Source organism: Apteryx rowi, unplaced genomic scaffold, assembly GCF_003343035.1.
Source record: "Apteryx rowi isolate R43461 unplaced genomic scaffold, aptRow1 scaffold_137, whole genome shotgun sequence".
In the NCBI taxonomy this organism is placed as follows: Eukaryota; Metazoa; Chordata; class Aves; order Apterygiformes; family Apterygidae; genus Apteryx; species Apteryx rowi.
Genome location: NW_020447608.1, coordinates 134,854 through 149,776, shown reverse-complemented (window position 1 = coordinate 149,776; position 14,923 = coordinate 134,854). Strand labels below are relative to the sequence as shown.

Sequence of the window (14,923 nt, the reverse complement as noted above, 5' to 3'; positions counted from 1 at the left end):
ATTATTTTGGTCCCATTTTTCATCCATCCATCCACAAAGGCCAAACACAAACAGTAGGTACAGATGAAAAAAATCTTAGTTCAGCTAATAGCACAGGATCCAGTAAGGATCCCCAACTACAGATCAAGGCAACAGAGGCAACAAAGTCCCTTTACAATGAGAGGGCCTTACTGAACTGTATCTTCAGGTTGCATCTCCAAAATCACCACTGATGTATCTGCCTTGATTCTCAAATAGCACCGTTAGTATCTCAGCCTCATGTTAGACAATGGGCAAACCAAACAAGTAACAATCTGAACAGGATGATCTGAAAACCAGAGTTGAGTAACATACTGACAACACTACAGGTGAAACCGCTATACTACACATACTGACAAAGCGAGGAGCACCCTGCCTGTAAAAATAACCAGCCATCATCTGCATGCCATAACCAGGGAAATCACTAATTTCAGAAACTGACTTCCTTACAAATGTCTCAATAACCCTTTTATGCATATAGGAACTATTTAGCTCAACTACAGTAAAACAACATAGTAAAGAAATGGCCATATACATGGGCACAGCAGCACAGCACACAGATTTCTCACTGTTAAATATGAAAGGTCAGTTCAGAGCAATGGTCCAGCAAACTCACTATCCTGCCTGATGCACACATTTCAGGAGAAGATGAAAGAAATCTTAGTTTTCAAGCAGCCAGCTGTGAAACGTTATTTATATGGAAAATTCATCTGTTACTTCTGTGAGTTAAAATCTAGGGATCTATCACTTGCAAAGTGCTCGTTATTCTATCTGAGGTAACTATGGTTGGTCTTACTGTCTACATAAATATCCAGGATAGTTTTTAATCCTGTTAAGCTTTTGACCTTAATGATAGCTTGTTGCAGGAAGTTTTAGAAGATAAGTATATTCTGTGACAATAAGCATTCACTTTTATCAGTTATTAATCTGATGCCTTCCCACTGAATTCTCCTCTTTTCATACCATAAGAAACACAAAATCTACATTATTACCCTGTCATCCTGCATACTTCCTTCATGCCTCTCTCCTCCCTAAACAAACAATATCTTCATTTCCTTGCTATAAATGCATTATGTCTTCAATCATTCCAGTCACTCAGCTGTGAATCTCATTTATTTTTCCTGAACCCATTTTAGGAATGGCAACCAGAACTCTTTCAAGGGAGTGCATTTAATTGATGCTTATATAATTACATGCTATTTCCTATTCTGTTCCTAAAATATGTTAATATTTTGTTTGTTCCCTTTACTACTTGACTTAGAACAGGTGTTTCCACTGAGCTTTCCAGAACAAAACTCATTTTTTTCTTCTTTGAATGACTACAATTACAGCTTATTGTTATAAGCAGTTAAAATTATTGTTGTCATGTAATCAGTTATTCATAAACACTAAATTTCATCTGCCATTGTGTTTCCTGTTGATGAAGTTGTTAAAACTTTTCTTAGTTTTTCTCATAATAATCAACAAAAGAATATGGACATATTAACAAGTTGCCATGAGGTAGGCTAGAGTTCAGGTTTACAGCACCATGTCACTTCACACTAATTGAACATCCGGACATTTCTGGCCCACATTAAACAGAAGTTAACAAGTTACCTCATGTTCACTACTGCACAAGCTTGTGGTCACATGGATGAACACTAAAGAGCAGTTAATCTACTGTAAATTCACACCGTATATTACCTTGCATTAACTTGGCTTTTTTATTCATACTTTTGATGATAATATGCCACTCATTATTAACCTCCTCCTTTCAAATCTTTAATTTTACACTCCGAGTGTTCTCTGTTCTGCATGTTCAGTTATCTGCTTGCTGCATTGAAAACTGGCTGGTTATTCCTTTAGCTTGCTCTCGGTCTGTTTCTAATCTATGACAAAACTTTACCTCTCACCCTGCAAATACCTGGCCTGCTTAACAGCCCTTGCTGAAAGTCTGTCAAAAGCTTTTTTGAAAGTCTGAACAACAAGAACCAGTTCCACTAGATGCTATTTTGCTCAGTTCAAAGAATTCTAACAGATCAAGACAGGGATTTTTTGGTCTTTAGTACATTTATGTGCGTGAACAAAAATTTGACCTCGCTTTGTTCTCATGAATATATATCTGACATTGGCAAGGCTTGCTGCTTGGCTTTGCAGGAAACTTTTAGGGCCTTTACTACAGACAAGCATATTTGTTGCCTTTCTGTACTCTGATATAGAGACCAACTTTACCATGAACCACCCCTTTTGCTAGAAGCTTTGTCACTTGACTGCTGCATTTCTTCTGAACTCTTACATGAGTACTATCCAGCCACAGAAGTCTCACTGAACATTTCTGCCTATCCTGTCTCTTCTTCTCATGGTAGCTCAGCTTTACTACCTGAAAAAAATGCATCTCCTCTAAATCTACTACAATGAAAAACAATGCAAAATAAATTAAACATCCCTAATGCCTTTATCCTCAAAAACTTGTTTCCACAGACCTAGAACATATACCCCAATATATTAATAAATTAATCTATCAATAGAAGAATTAAGGAGACCTGCCTCATTTACAAGCCTGCTCCCTACAATATTTTAAAAATCTCTCCTCCTCCATGTCCCCTAACTTACAAGCAAGAAGCAGCACTGTTGCATTGTGCATGTTGCAGCTAGTTCTAAACTAAAAGCCTGTTCACTGCTGATAAATACCTGTATTCCGACTGGCTAGGCAGCAGTCCAAACAGAACGGATTCTGTTGATCAGTTGATTTTAGCTCTCAACAGAAGCACTGTTATGGATATTGTACTTCTATCCACTCAGTTTTCATGAAACTGATAAGAACATAATATCTTTAAAACAAATTTAGCCAAAGCTTTGGGGGATTTGGGCAGGGTTTCCTCCCCCAAAAATGACCTTCTGAGCTCAGATACCTCCTTATTACCCTACTCTGCCAGGAACTTATCTGGCTAATATGTTGGACCTTGGAAGGCACATCTTCCACGCAGATCTCTGCATTGCTTGCTCCCAAACTTATCGGGCAGTTAACTACACAAACACCCTGTTATTTTTTGATACTGTAGAGCACTGTAGTTGGATGATGAGTACTGCAAAAATCATGCAGTGGTTTAAAGATTTCTGATGGGTACAGGTATAGAATTTGCATTGTTTGCCATATCCTCAAAATCAGTTTTATCATCAGACTTTATGCAAACACACAAAAAATGGTAACCCTGTGCTTTTAAGCAAATACAATGGAAGAAAATTCCTCAAAAGTAAAAAATAAAACTAATTATTAATGGTTATAATTAGCAATAAGGATTCTCCATAGCAGCTTCAGTGTCTTTATTCATTTTTAATGCTGAATATTTAGCCTTCATAATCTAACTCAGGATTGTCATACTCCAACAAGTCTTTAAGGTTACAACTTTCCTGCATTTATTAGTAAAGAGAGTTACAAAGTTACCCCACAGCTGCTCCTTTTCTAGTCTAACATGGAATACTCCTCTTCTTCCTTTCTATTCATCTCTCAGTCCTGCAGCTGGGCAAGCAAGGCATCACATACTGATGCAGGGGATTAAATAACGGTTCTTAAGGGTTCTAGATTGATAATTTATTGTATACCATCGCAAGGGCAATCTTGGCTCCTCCATGTAACACGCATGAAGATGCACTGATGAAACTTTATATAACGTTATCATGAAAAATATTTTTCAAAAATACAAAAATAATTAAAGGCAAAATGTTCTCACACACTTACAGACACATTTGTCTTCCATGAGGACCGTCTGAAGACTAAGCATGGTACAAGACAATAATGAAACTGCAAACCAGTAAGGCTTTGCCTTCCTGTTCCTCTCCACTTCTCAATTTATAAATGCTGTTTATTTTACAAGTATCACTCTGAAGATCCTGTCTTGAGATTCAGAAGTTAATGGAGAGGACTGACAAGACAGAAAGATGATTTAATCGCAGAAGTCTTGTTTTCTTAAGAAGCCAGATTTTAAATATCTTGTTGAAAGCTCTTCAGCTATTTACACTTAAAATTTTCCCTTTGAACCATGCCATTTCAGCAGCCAATGGGCTTAATAAATTAAATTGATTTAATACAGAGGGTAGAATATAAGAGTGTAAGAGAGAAAACGTGAAGCAGGTGCTTCGGGCACAAGTAGGAAACAGAGGAACAGCAGGGATTAGAGAGGGTAGGAGGTGGACTCCCAACCACGATGGTAACACCATTCTAAGCACAGCTGTTGAGGCTACATTCTTGGGAACCCCAGAGACCTAGACTAACACACAGACAGCAAGAGAAATTCTCACAGGAACTGGAATGGAAAACAAGTTTCCCAGCTGCTCTTGGAAAGAGTTAATGTATTCAGAGTACCCAGGCCCCAAGACACAGCTGGGCACAACACAGAGAACCAAGGCAAAGACAAAGGCATTCCATTTATATGTAGAAGTTGTTGCCCTTAGGAAAGAAACACAGCAGTATTACTATTTTCCAGGGTGTCTCTCTCTTTTGCACACATATCCAAACCAGTAGTGCTAATCTTGACATTGGCAATAAATAAATCCAAATATCAAGTCCCTTTCATACCAGCCAGGTGCTTTCAAACAAGGTATACTAATACAAAGCTTCTGGAGTGACTTTAAACAATTCTACTATTTGCATTGTTAGGTAAGTGATATTCTTTTCCAGGAGTCGTCTTTGTGTCAATTTATCTTAGAATGCTTTAACTTTAAAAGAGCTACGATATTTCAAGTGGCTAAACAGAGGAGTGAAAAGGGGGAAGCAACAATTTGGAGTACCCTGACTAGAAATGCATGGGAAAGTAATGCCCTGTTTAACTAAACCATCTTACTCCAAGGCCTGTCTCCAACCCTATCTCTGCTCCCAGACCCTCACTTCTCCTATGCCAAAGGCACCAGTGTTTCATAACCCAGGCCTCAAACTCTCTCATCCCAAGAGTCCTTCCCCCTTTCAATTTAACCCAGTGCTCTTGGACTTCTCACTTCTCCCCAACTCTTCCCTAAATCCTCTCCCACGTGTTCTTCTATCTCTTCTGCCCCTATCTTTCCCAATCCTGCTGAGGACCAAATCCCTGTCTGCCCACATCCATAATCATGCAGTGCTCACAAATAGCCCCACCAATATCCACCCTTCTGTAAATTCCGCTCCCCAAACTGCCAGCCTATTCCGTATCTTCCTAACCTCTCCTATTCATTCTGTTCCCCTGCTTCAAATCCACATCCATACCAGTCTCCCAACCCCAGGTCTCCTGTTCCAGATCACTCAAATCTGAGATCAACTCCAACTCGGCTCCTCCAGTTTTGCTTGTACAGGCACTGGCTGCCAAACCATTAAGGTTTTATTGGATACTGGTACCTCTTGTCCCCTTTATTGACATTATGGCCTTGCCTTCCCAGAYCTACAATCCCTGATCCTTGCTGCAAGCCAGAATTTAAGAGATCTGGACCAAAAAATGATGAGAATGAGACTCAGATGACAGAAGGATAAAATACGTCCAGGAAAAAAAAATGCACAAGTGGTAGTCATATGCTTTAGTTATGTTCCTTTGGGCCTTGCAGTTCTGTCTGATCCTTCCAAAATTTCACTATTCCAGGTATGATTAAGATAATAGTCTCAGCCTAGAAATTGCTGTGTGTCATAATGTCAGTACTGAAGAATCAATATGTCTTGAAAGAACAGAAGCAATACCATCCAAATTTTCATCCTGAGCAGGCTTCAGACTTCATCTCTCCAAAGGGATTATTGCTAAAACACGGCCTGCAGAATCACAGTAGAGAGCAGATGTCTAGAATTGAATAGATGCAGGTTCAGAAGAGAGTTCATTGTGAGATAGAGCCCAGGCTCTGAACTTTTCATTGCCTCATGAATCCCTTTATACATGGATGTTTGTCATGATGATGGAAGACCACTAACACACAACCCAACCCATGTTTCTATATTTCAGTACAGAAGCGAAGCCTGTTCTGTGTAGCCTAATATCAAGGACATTCAGGTAAAATAGCTACGTTGCATGCCAAGAACTGAGGTCTTCACTGCTTGCTTGTCACGAAGATGGTAATTAGCCAGCACACTCATTCTCCTTCTATACATTTCTCACCTTCTCTGTGAGCAGGTATCTTGGAAGAACCCAGAAGCAAAAAGCAGTGCAGAATCATTTAGCATGACTAATACATTTCCAGAGCTACTGCAGCACTTCATAGCCACTTTCAGACTTGAGCATATCGATACCAATTGACTGATTGGTGGCTAAACAGACTTCAGCTTCCACCATTTAGAATTACCAGAGTATGCTCCTTGTCACCATATGCACCTGTGCTCAGGAAGGTACACAGCCCTTCCCATGTAGATCTTTGTGCATTCTTCTCTGTATCCCCTTTCTTTACTTCCTAATTTAACCAGCACTAACTAGCTGTGCTAGGAATAGGAAACTAAAAATCATCTAATATTTATAAATGGCAGCAAAGGGCAACTTAGATTCTCTAGGCAGACCTAAGAAACCACAGCAGTTGGAGCTGAGTATGAGCTGTCTGGGGGATAAAGTTTATGAATTATTTTTATAAAAAAAATTAAAATGTTCTGTTCTGAAAAGACTGAAATGGAATAGACACATTTTAATTTTTTCCCAAATATTTGTTTAGACATGAATTTTTTTTTATCCAAGGAGGCACTTTCCATGATATATTTAGCTTTCAACAAATCAGCATTTCCTGAATGAAAATGTTTCACTATAAATTTTTGGAATATACTGACAAAGTTTAGCTTTAAAAAAAGCTGAATTTTGATTGTATTAAGAGAAGCAGAATGACTGAATATTACTGGACAAGCAAACAAGCTTTTCCTGTTGTTCCCAATACCACTTCAGATTTAGAAAGACTAAATTCTCTAGACACAAGCCATCTTGTCAGGCCTCAGCATCCCTGGTATATTCAGTACTCATGTTCTCTACTGAGTCTATCAGTAAGAAGGTGCTTTGTTTTTGTGATCTGTTCTTTACAGTTCAAGACCTATGTGCAAAGACCAGAGTACCTGTGTTAGAGTTAACTGGAGCTGCCAAGACCGGATTAAAATCTTAATCTAGATGTGGAAGGGTCTAGTAACCTATTCCACTTTTCAGAGTCATAAAAGCACCCCACCTTTTGAAAAAGTCACTCCCCATGATGCTGCCAATCGTTTAACCAGATATTCAAAATCAAAACCCATGAAAATAAAATTGAAAGAAGCAAACAGGAGCAGATAAAACCCATTGTAACCATTAAACAAACCTCAGAAAACACACCAAAACATCACTGTTAAAGCAGTACTTCCAAAATGAAAGATTCAGAGCAAAGAAATGTGAAGTGTTTGTCCCTAATGAGTAAGAAGGGGAAAATTTAATTATCAAAGCAGTATGCTTATCCTGGAGAACCTCCAGTTGGCAGCTTAATTAACTGAGCAGTGTCCAACTTGAACACCTTTGCTGATCACAACTGTAGCATATTGTATAGAAATATATAACTACTTGTGAAGTCAGTTAGGACATAACTCAAGAAGAAATTTGAAACTAACTGGTAATCCACCAGAAGCCAATGTAGATCCAAGCCAATGTATGCTGCCCCATTTAGCAAAAGGATTATCATACCCTTTGCTAGTAAAAACTTCATTATGTTTTTAAAATTTTATTGGAATATAGAATTTACATAAGAATCCATTCTGCAGGCTCATTCCTAACACTGTGGTGGCATACTGGAGGAATGAGGAAGTAAATCTCATAGAAGCATAAATCTAAGACTTCTTTCATTGTTTAATAAGACCAAGCATGGAATCACTTTCTACAGTGTATTTTCTATTCTAATTCACTAGTCAGTCTCACTGCCTTGTATAAAAACTTTACAGCATTCTTACCATCACACAGAAAATCAAAATTCTGGCCATTATAAAAACTTCAAAATAACAGTATGAAAGAAATCCATTTTCATGAGATTTTCCCTTTCCAGCATGTCTCGCACCAGCCCAATGCTGATACAGAAGCCTGTGCCAGACTTTTCTATTGCCACAGGGACTCGGGCTTTACTGCTTACGTACCTGCTGTCTAAGGAGACTGATGTGGCTCAGTGGAGAATACTGACGGGTTGCCTGCTTTTCTGCCAGCTGCTGTAGTTCTGCTGCTACCATACTAGGGCTATAATGTTTGCCATGGCAAGAAGTATCTTCTGCATCCTTGTGTGTCTGGGCTGAGCCCACACGCTGTCCACTTGGATTGCGATGGCACAAACCTACCAAACAAACATTTGGATATGCTTAGTTAGCAGTATGTCAGACTCTGCAGAGGTCTGTGTTCCTTCTGAGCCTGCTGATCATGCATGTATAAAAGCAGGTGTGACACTTTCTGCAGATTGTCCCTATATAGCCTTCTTTTCTGCATATGTATTGTCTATGTGAGCTTCTCTAAGCCAATTCCAAATCCATATTCGCCTTATCACAATGCACGTAATAGCACCCAATTCCAGAGAATTATTGGTTGGTTGTTACCCATGTTAAATCTACAGTGATTTTCCTTGAAAATAAGTGGATCCCTTTAAATAAGCTACTCAGTTGGGAAGTCGGATTTATTTTAATGCTAGCGAGCCTTCTACTATGTATACAGCAACCCTAGCGAACATCTGGTGACCGTGATGTACAACCCAAAGCAAACGTATAGCACCATTTCAAAGAAGAACACTGCTTTATCAGGACTACAGCTGATAGTCGGTGTCTGCTTTTCAAAACTTTCCTAAAAAGTTTCAGTCTGCCTCCATAAATTTCTAATGACTACAGTTTCTCCTACCCTTCAGATACCTCACACTTTAAAGGTTGCATTGCTCAACTATGTTCTGTCCCAAAATGGTAAATGAGGTCTCTAGGTCTTGTTTGTAAGATGTTCTGGGATATGCCAGTTCTGAAAGATCCTAGAGAAAGATATGTGATACCAATCCTTTAAATACAGACCATTCAGATCTTTTCTTTTTTGGAGGTCCTGACAAACCTTTAGATAACCTGTAGGTATGGGGGGGGAGGGGAGGTGTTAGGGGATTTCTCTGTGTGAGAAAGAAACAAGGAACTACAAACCGTACATAGCTTGAGACAGGACTTGTGCTGACCAAAGCTACCTTAAAATCACTAACAACAAACAAGAGACCAATACAATCAAGCAAAGATATACAATGTATCACTTCTCAGCTCTTTCAGAACAAGTTCAACTCCCTGTTCATCTGCTCAGTAAAATCCTGTTTATTTGCTCAATAAAAGGGCATCTTTGGTAAACCCTAGGGCTGCTTCCTTCACTCCTTTCTGTAGGAAATTTAACACCAGTGGAACAGGACTCATAATTCTGGAAATGTAAGGTTTCCACCTATTCTGGAACAAGCCAAGACTACACAATCTCTTGTAGGGAACTAGCAGGTATCCTACTGTGCATCCCAGAAGACTCACCTGCTTTCACAGAGGATGGTCGGGACAATCTTTGGCTGTAGATCTGAGCAGCTCTCTGAAAAGATGAGAATGGGCTAACGGTGTAGCTACCAGAACGGCAATGATGTAACCCTCCAAGGCTAGAAGCCTCACTGGACACTGGGTTTGTGAAGACAGCAGAGCTGTCAGGGACTGTGCTCTGGGTCTGAGAAGAAGGTGGGGAGGATGGGGACTGAATCAGTCTAGGACCAACTGGGGGAGCCAGCAATGAATGGTGACCAGGCATCTGTGGACTTTCAGAGGCTGTAGGCTGAGATGGTAACTGGGAGCTGGTACTTCTCTGGGAAGTGGCATCAGGAACAAAGGAGGAAGCACCAGCAGGGCCACAACGAGGTAATTTCACTTCAGCATCTAAGAAGGTGGATCCTTCTGGAGCTATACAAAGACAATGAGCACATTACATGAGAAAAGCTACTTTTCAGGTCCTTCGTATAACAACAACATACCCAAGATGCCGCTATTCATACATTCACTGAAGCCAAAATGACCTCATCTACCAGCAAAGACAAGAAGAGGATTTACATGAGTAACACTGTCTTTCGAAGCTTGACATATCTAGATCTTTCCCCACAAATAGCAGCTAACTTATTCATACTGCTCACCCTACATTATCTCTCTTAGATTTAAAAGACAAACCTGGGGAATCTTCCCCAAACTTGGGCCCCTTCAAATCCCTGTCTGTTTTTGTCCATAGGTTCCAACCTCACTATTTGTTTAAAACAGCGTTAAAAACAGTATGTGCATTCATCATCTCTTTCTTGATAATGATTGAAGTTGATTTACTTACAAGTTGATTTAACTTCTTTCAGTTTGTAGCCTCTTACTGCTCCTTCTGCAGGCAGATCTGCAACTGAACTTCGGGCCTGATCACCTTTTATTTCTTTCATCACTTCAGGACGCTCTGTAACAAAATCTGGGAGTTAGAAAGTAGAACAATTTGAACCTTGATACCACTAGAATAAGACTGAATAACCAGTTTCTTATATATGCTAGTCCAGATTCATTCCACTTCACCTCAGGCAAAGAAGCTAGGTATGCAGACACTCTTGTCTACATGTATGGAATCAGTGAAGAAAGAAGTGCAACCTCCAAAAACCTGAATCACATTCTTGAGGTGATGTTGTCTTTCCACAGATTAAAGTAAAAACCGGATTAGTCTGAGCAATATCATCTCAGAACTACCTGCAATGCTTACCTCCTTGAGGCTGAATCTCTGAGTGGTTATTGCTGTTGATGGCTTTCATGGTTCTAGAGTTTGTTCCTAGAAAGACTCTTGCTGACTTATTTTTGTGGGTGTAAAATGTCAGCACTTCTTCCAGGTCACTCTCACTGTAATAACGAAAGAAGAAAGAACCTAAATGAGGATTCTAAGCCATCGTGTAGATCAAAGAGGACAGAAGATAAGGAGGCTAAAGAGGGGAGGGAAAAAAAAGGCAAGGCCAGACAACCTATTGATTTGCTCAGATCTGCAGGGCTAGCGTGGTAGAAATGGAGCATGCCTTGGTTAAACCTGAAATTCCCCCTGAAACACCATTCTCTTATGAAGTGAAAAATTCAAGGCATTCAGGAACTTTCCCAGGATAAAAAAAGAGCAAGCAAAAACTCCAAATATATTTTGGGGAGCTTTGCTCAATAGGAGAGATTCAGTTCTCAGCTAAATTAGTGAATCTTCCCCAGGTGCTCTCCAGAACAAGCGACTATCATGTTCATAAGAGAAGTCAGCTCTCAGCTGATGCTTCATATTCATCATTAGTAGTTTGAATCCAACAGTGGGGGAAGAGTGGAAGGATGAGGGAAGAGCTTGCTAATTAGCAAAACCACAGGACAAACAAGCACAACAGTCAGTATGTTTGTGAATCTCACATAACTTACAAATGTTTCTCTTTATTATTTTCTTGACAAGAAAAGGGGGGTTTAACTGTCCCAATGTTCTACACCTCTGTAGCTCCCCAAATCAGTATCAGTTAGTTGGCCATTCAGATTAGAGCTTGTGCAAGCTGTAATTCTAATTTTTTGGATATGTACCTACCTTTCCTTTTGCTCTACAGTATTGCCTCAGCATTAGTATGAGTGAGTATATGGCACAGTGCACACCAGAAGCAAGAAGGATAGTGCCAGTGACACCACAACAGAACATAACACAGGAATATAAATTTGTACAGCAGCAGTTATAATCCTTCAAAATGTCCTCTGCATATCACACTTCTATTAGTCTTAGCCAGCCTGAACTTTGGTAAAAGCAATGTCTAAAGCTGATTGCACTGGTGTTTGGGCCTTCAGGGCATGCTGCAAAGTTTACCTTCTCTCCCAAGCACTGAGAACAGAGGTGAAGAGGAACTGCAAGAGTGAAAAGTTGTTGGATGGAAAGGTGCTTTAAGCTTTTGCTTATCTGGCTTATTGGTCATGGATTACAGTGAATTTACCAGCCTAAGTATATACTTTTACATTGCACTGATAATGTTCAGAGGCAATGGTTGTAGCATGTAGCATGCATGTAAACACAATACATCCATGTTAAAACATCCTCTCATGATGTCAAAGTTAGAGAGTTCAATCGGACAACACTTATTCTCCATTTTCTCCAGTGTTGTGTTCACTGTGTTACAGAACAAGCACTCAAACTGGAAATCTTTCCCTGGGCTCCCAATGACTAGCTCACTGATTTAAGCTTAAAGCACCAGAGCAAAGTAGTGTCAGATATCAGAGTTTTCAAACATACCTGATATTTCATAAAAAAGCAGAGAGATCATCACTAGAAACTGTCTGATCTTTGGCAGACTGCCTTTTGCTGTACTCTTACTGTGCCATTTGCCTGAGTAACAGAGTCTCCAGTCCAGCCTAAATTTTGCATCAGGCCATGATGGCCTGGTAGCCAGTAATAAGGAAATGAAAGAGTATGCAGTTCTGCCCCAAACAACCACCTCTTTTTTTAGCATTTCTGGCAAACAGGAAAATGACCTGTCCTAGGAGGTAATAGTCATTTTTGTGTCCAGAGATGCCAGAGAACCAAGAACATATTATGGGCCTAATGTAATCCGCACTTCCGGTGACAGGAGAAGTAGGTGCTACAGTCTGACAGGTATCTAGAGTTTTGTTTCTTTTCAGAGCCCTATTTATTCTGAATGTCAGTGAGTTTTTACTTGGAGTCTGTAAATCTCTTGCTGTAATGACTCCATCAAGTGTATTAGCAAAACCTGTAATTCATTGTGTTTGTGAAAATGTAGCATTAAAGGAGATTATGAAGCCTCCTGAATTTAGTTGAGAATAACCACCTATCACCCACTTCTCACCCACTTCTGATCAATCACTAAGGATGCTATCCAACCAGAGAAAAAGAAAGAGCAGTTTCATAACTGATTAAAAAAAAAAGGAAGTAGTGATTGTCTCAACTTTCCTAGAGAAGACAAAAGTGCATTAAAAAGGCAGGCAAACTACCTGTTCAGAAATTGACAGAGGTTCTTGCCAGTATAGGCATGTCATATATGGGTTAAATAATGGAGAGTCATAAAGAGTCAGCTTTGTACTCAAGAATCAGAGGCTTTGAGTCAAAAGGAATGAATTTTGTGCTCAAGAATTAGAGGCTTGAGGAAGCAATTCTGGTTCACTGAATAATTTCAAACCTCTTTACAGTCAGATGACTATAATACTGATGTTCATAAAATATACCATAGGACAGAAAGGGGATTCACCTCATTTTCAAAATACATTTCCTACCAGATTCTTGTAAGCTTAAGTCCAGAGCGTACGCAATTGGAAAATGTTGCTTTTTCAATGTGAAATTAACTGCTTGCACTGAGCTTCCTTAACAAGCAGGATAAGAGGCTAGGATGAAGACTGAGTATACTTCACTTCCTTCCTCATCTCAGGAAGTATAATCCTAGAGCATCCATGAAGAGAGACAGCAAGCATGGGATTGGTTTCTGAGAGCAGAAACTTGAGAGCCAGAGCCATGACACAACAGCTCAAAGCCATCTAAGCAGCAGCCCTAGTTTCATTCTCCTTCCAGAGTACTGCTGCACTTGCTCCAGCATCACAGGAAAGGAGACCATTAGCTCATGTGCACCAGCTTGGAATTTACAGATACTGGGGAAACCACTGCTGTCTTCTGGATCTACTTAGTGGTCAAAACATCTGTTGTATGTCCTCCTCCATGCACCAGATGCTAATGCTACAAGTGTTTGGTTGCTGGAAGGGGGGAAAAAAAAAAAAAAAAAAAAGAGAGAGAAAAGAGAAAAGAGAAGTTCTTTGCCCCCCAGCAACAGCAGGAGCAGATCCAAAGGTCAGCCAGGTATCCTGTGGCACAATACCATCCTCTTCAGGGCTAGGAGATCCTTTACCAAAAGGAATAAAATCCATTCCTACCTTGCCCTTGTAATAAAGTTCTGAAAACCTTCAGCATTCACTCCCTCCTCCACCTCCTCTTCCCGTTTCTTTTTTGATCGTTTCTGAACCATCTGCTCTGTTTCCTGTGAATAAGCAGTATTAGCMAGTGTCTCTATGCAGTTACTCTATGTTCTGTGGCACATCTACAGCTCAGAGAACGCAAAAAGCAATTCCATGGGATCTAGGAAAAAGAACATCTACTACAAAGAGCCAAATTTTAAGTGCAATTCAACTATGTGCAACAGAATGGGTAAATGTAGACAGCCCCAGAGATAGCGTGCCAAGCTTATACTAGACTCCTGACTCCTCAACCTGACATAACTTATTAGAACTGATTTGCTGAGAGGCTTTCAAGGCTTGACAAATATGTGCTGCTCCTTTGAATATACCCTTTGCTGAGACAGAAGGGAATGTGGAGGGAAAAAAAGTACCATTCTTTGCAGCCTTTACATCCCCTTTCCACTTTTGATGTTTTTGTCCTAAGTGCAGACTTCTCCCTAAAAGCTTATATTCGAACCTCTCTGCCCAAAAGGGGATATTTGGGAGAAGAGAAGAAGGACAAAAATAAAATTATATTGGAGAAACTCAAACAAGGAGGTCTGTAGAGGGCATCCACATTTCCTATTGTGAACTAGGACTTCTCCCCTTGAATTAACTTCTCTTGTTATGCAGCAAATTGCTAAGGGTTGGTCTACATACAAATAATACATTGCTTTGGTAACAGCAAAGAAAGTAAAACAGAACAACATATGGCAAATATACATTTATACACTAGAATATATTAGAATAAATGATGATAAACCTTCGTCTGTGAGAATGGGAGCAAGCTATGAGATAGAAATCTTTATATTTTTTGCTAGTAGAATTTGTTGACACCAGAGGTTGTATTCATACAACCATTTTTGTTCATTAAAAAAAAAAACCACAGTCCCATCTGAAATACCAATACCAGCAGAAAAGCCTTGTTTGACCAGACTTAACCTCCATTTTGTTGCTCCATACTGCTAACTCCCAGCTTTGCCAGGACTAGAGGGTCAGATACCTCTT

At 39.7% G+C, this 14,923-nt stretch overlaps 1 protein-coding gene across 18 annotated transcripts in view; it reads right to left on the bottom strand.

Moving 5' to 3' along the window:
* TTLL5 (tubulin tyrosine ligase like 5) overlaps positions 1-14,923 on the bottom strand; it is a 135,369-nt gene that overhangs the window by 65,555 nt on the left and 54,891 nt on the right. For 15 of the 18 annotated variants that reach the window (XM_026057165.1, XM_026057171.1, XM_026057172.1 and 12 more), the window contains 5 exons: positions 13,856-13,959; positions 10,689-10,822; positions 10,281-10,394; positions 9,455-9,868; positions 8,069-8,259 (listed from right to left, as the gene is read on the bottom strand). In XM_026057165.1, the coding sequence (XP_025912950.1) occupies positions 8,069-8,259; positions 9,455-9,868; positions 10,281-10,394; positions 10,689-10,822; positions 13,856-13,959 (957 nt within the window). The other 3 variants (XM_026057178.1, XM_026057177.1, XM_026057179.1) reach the window with 3 other exon arrangements.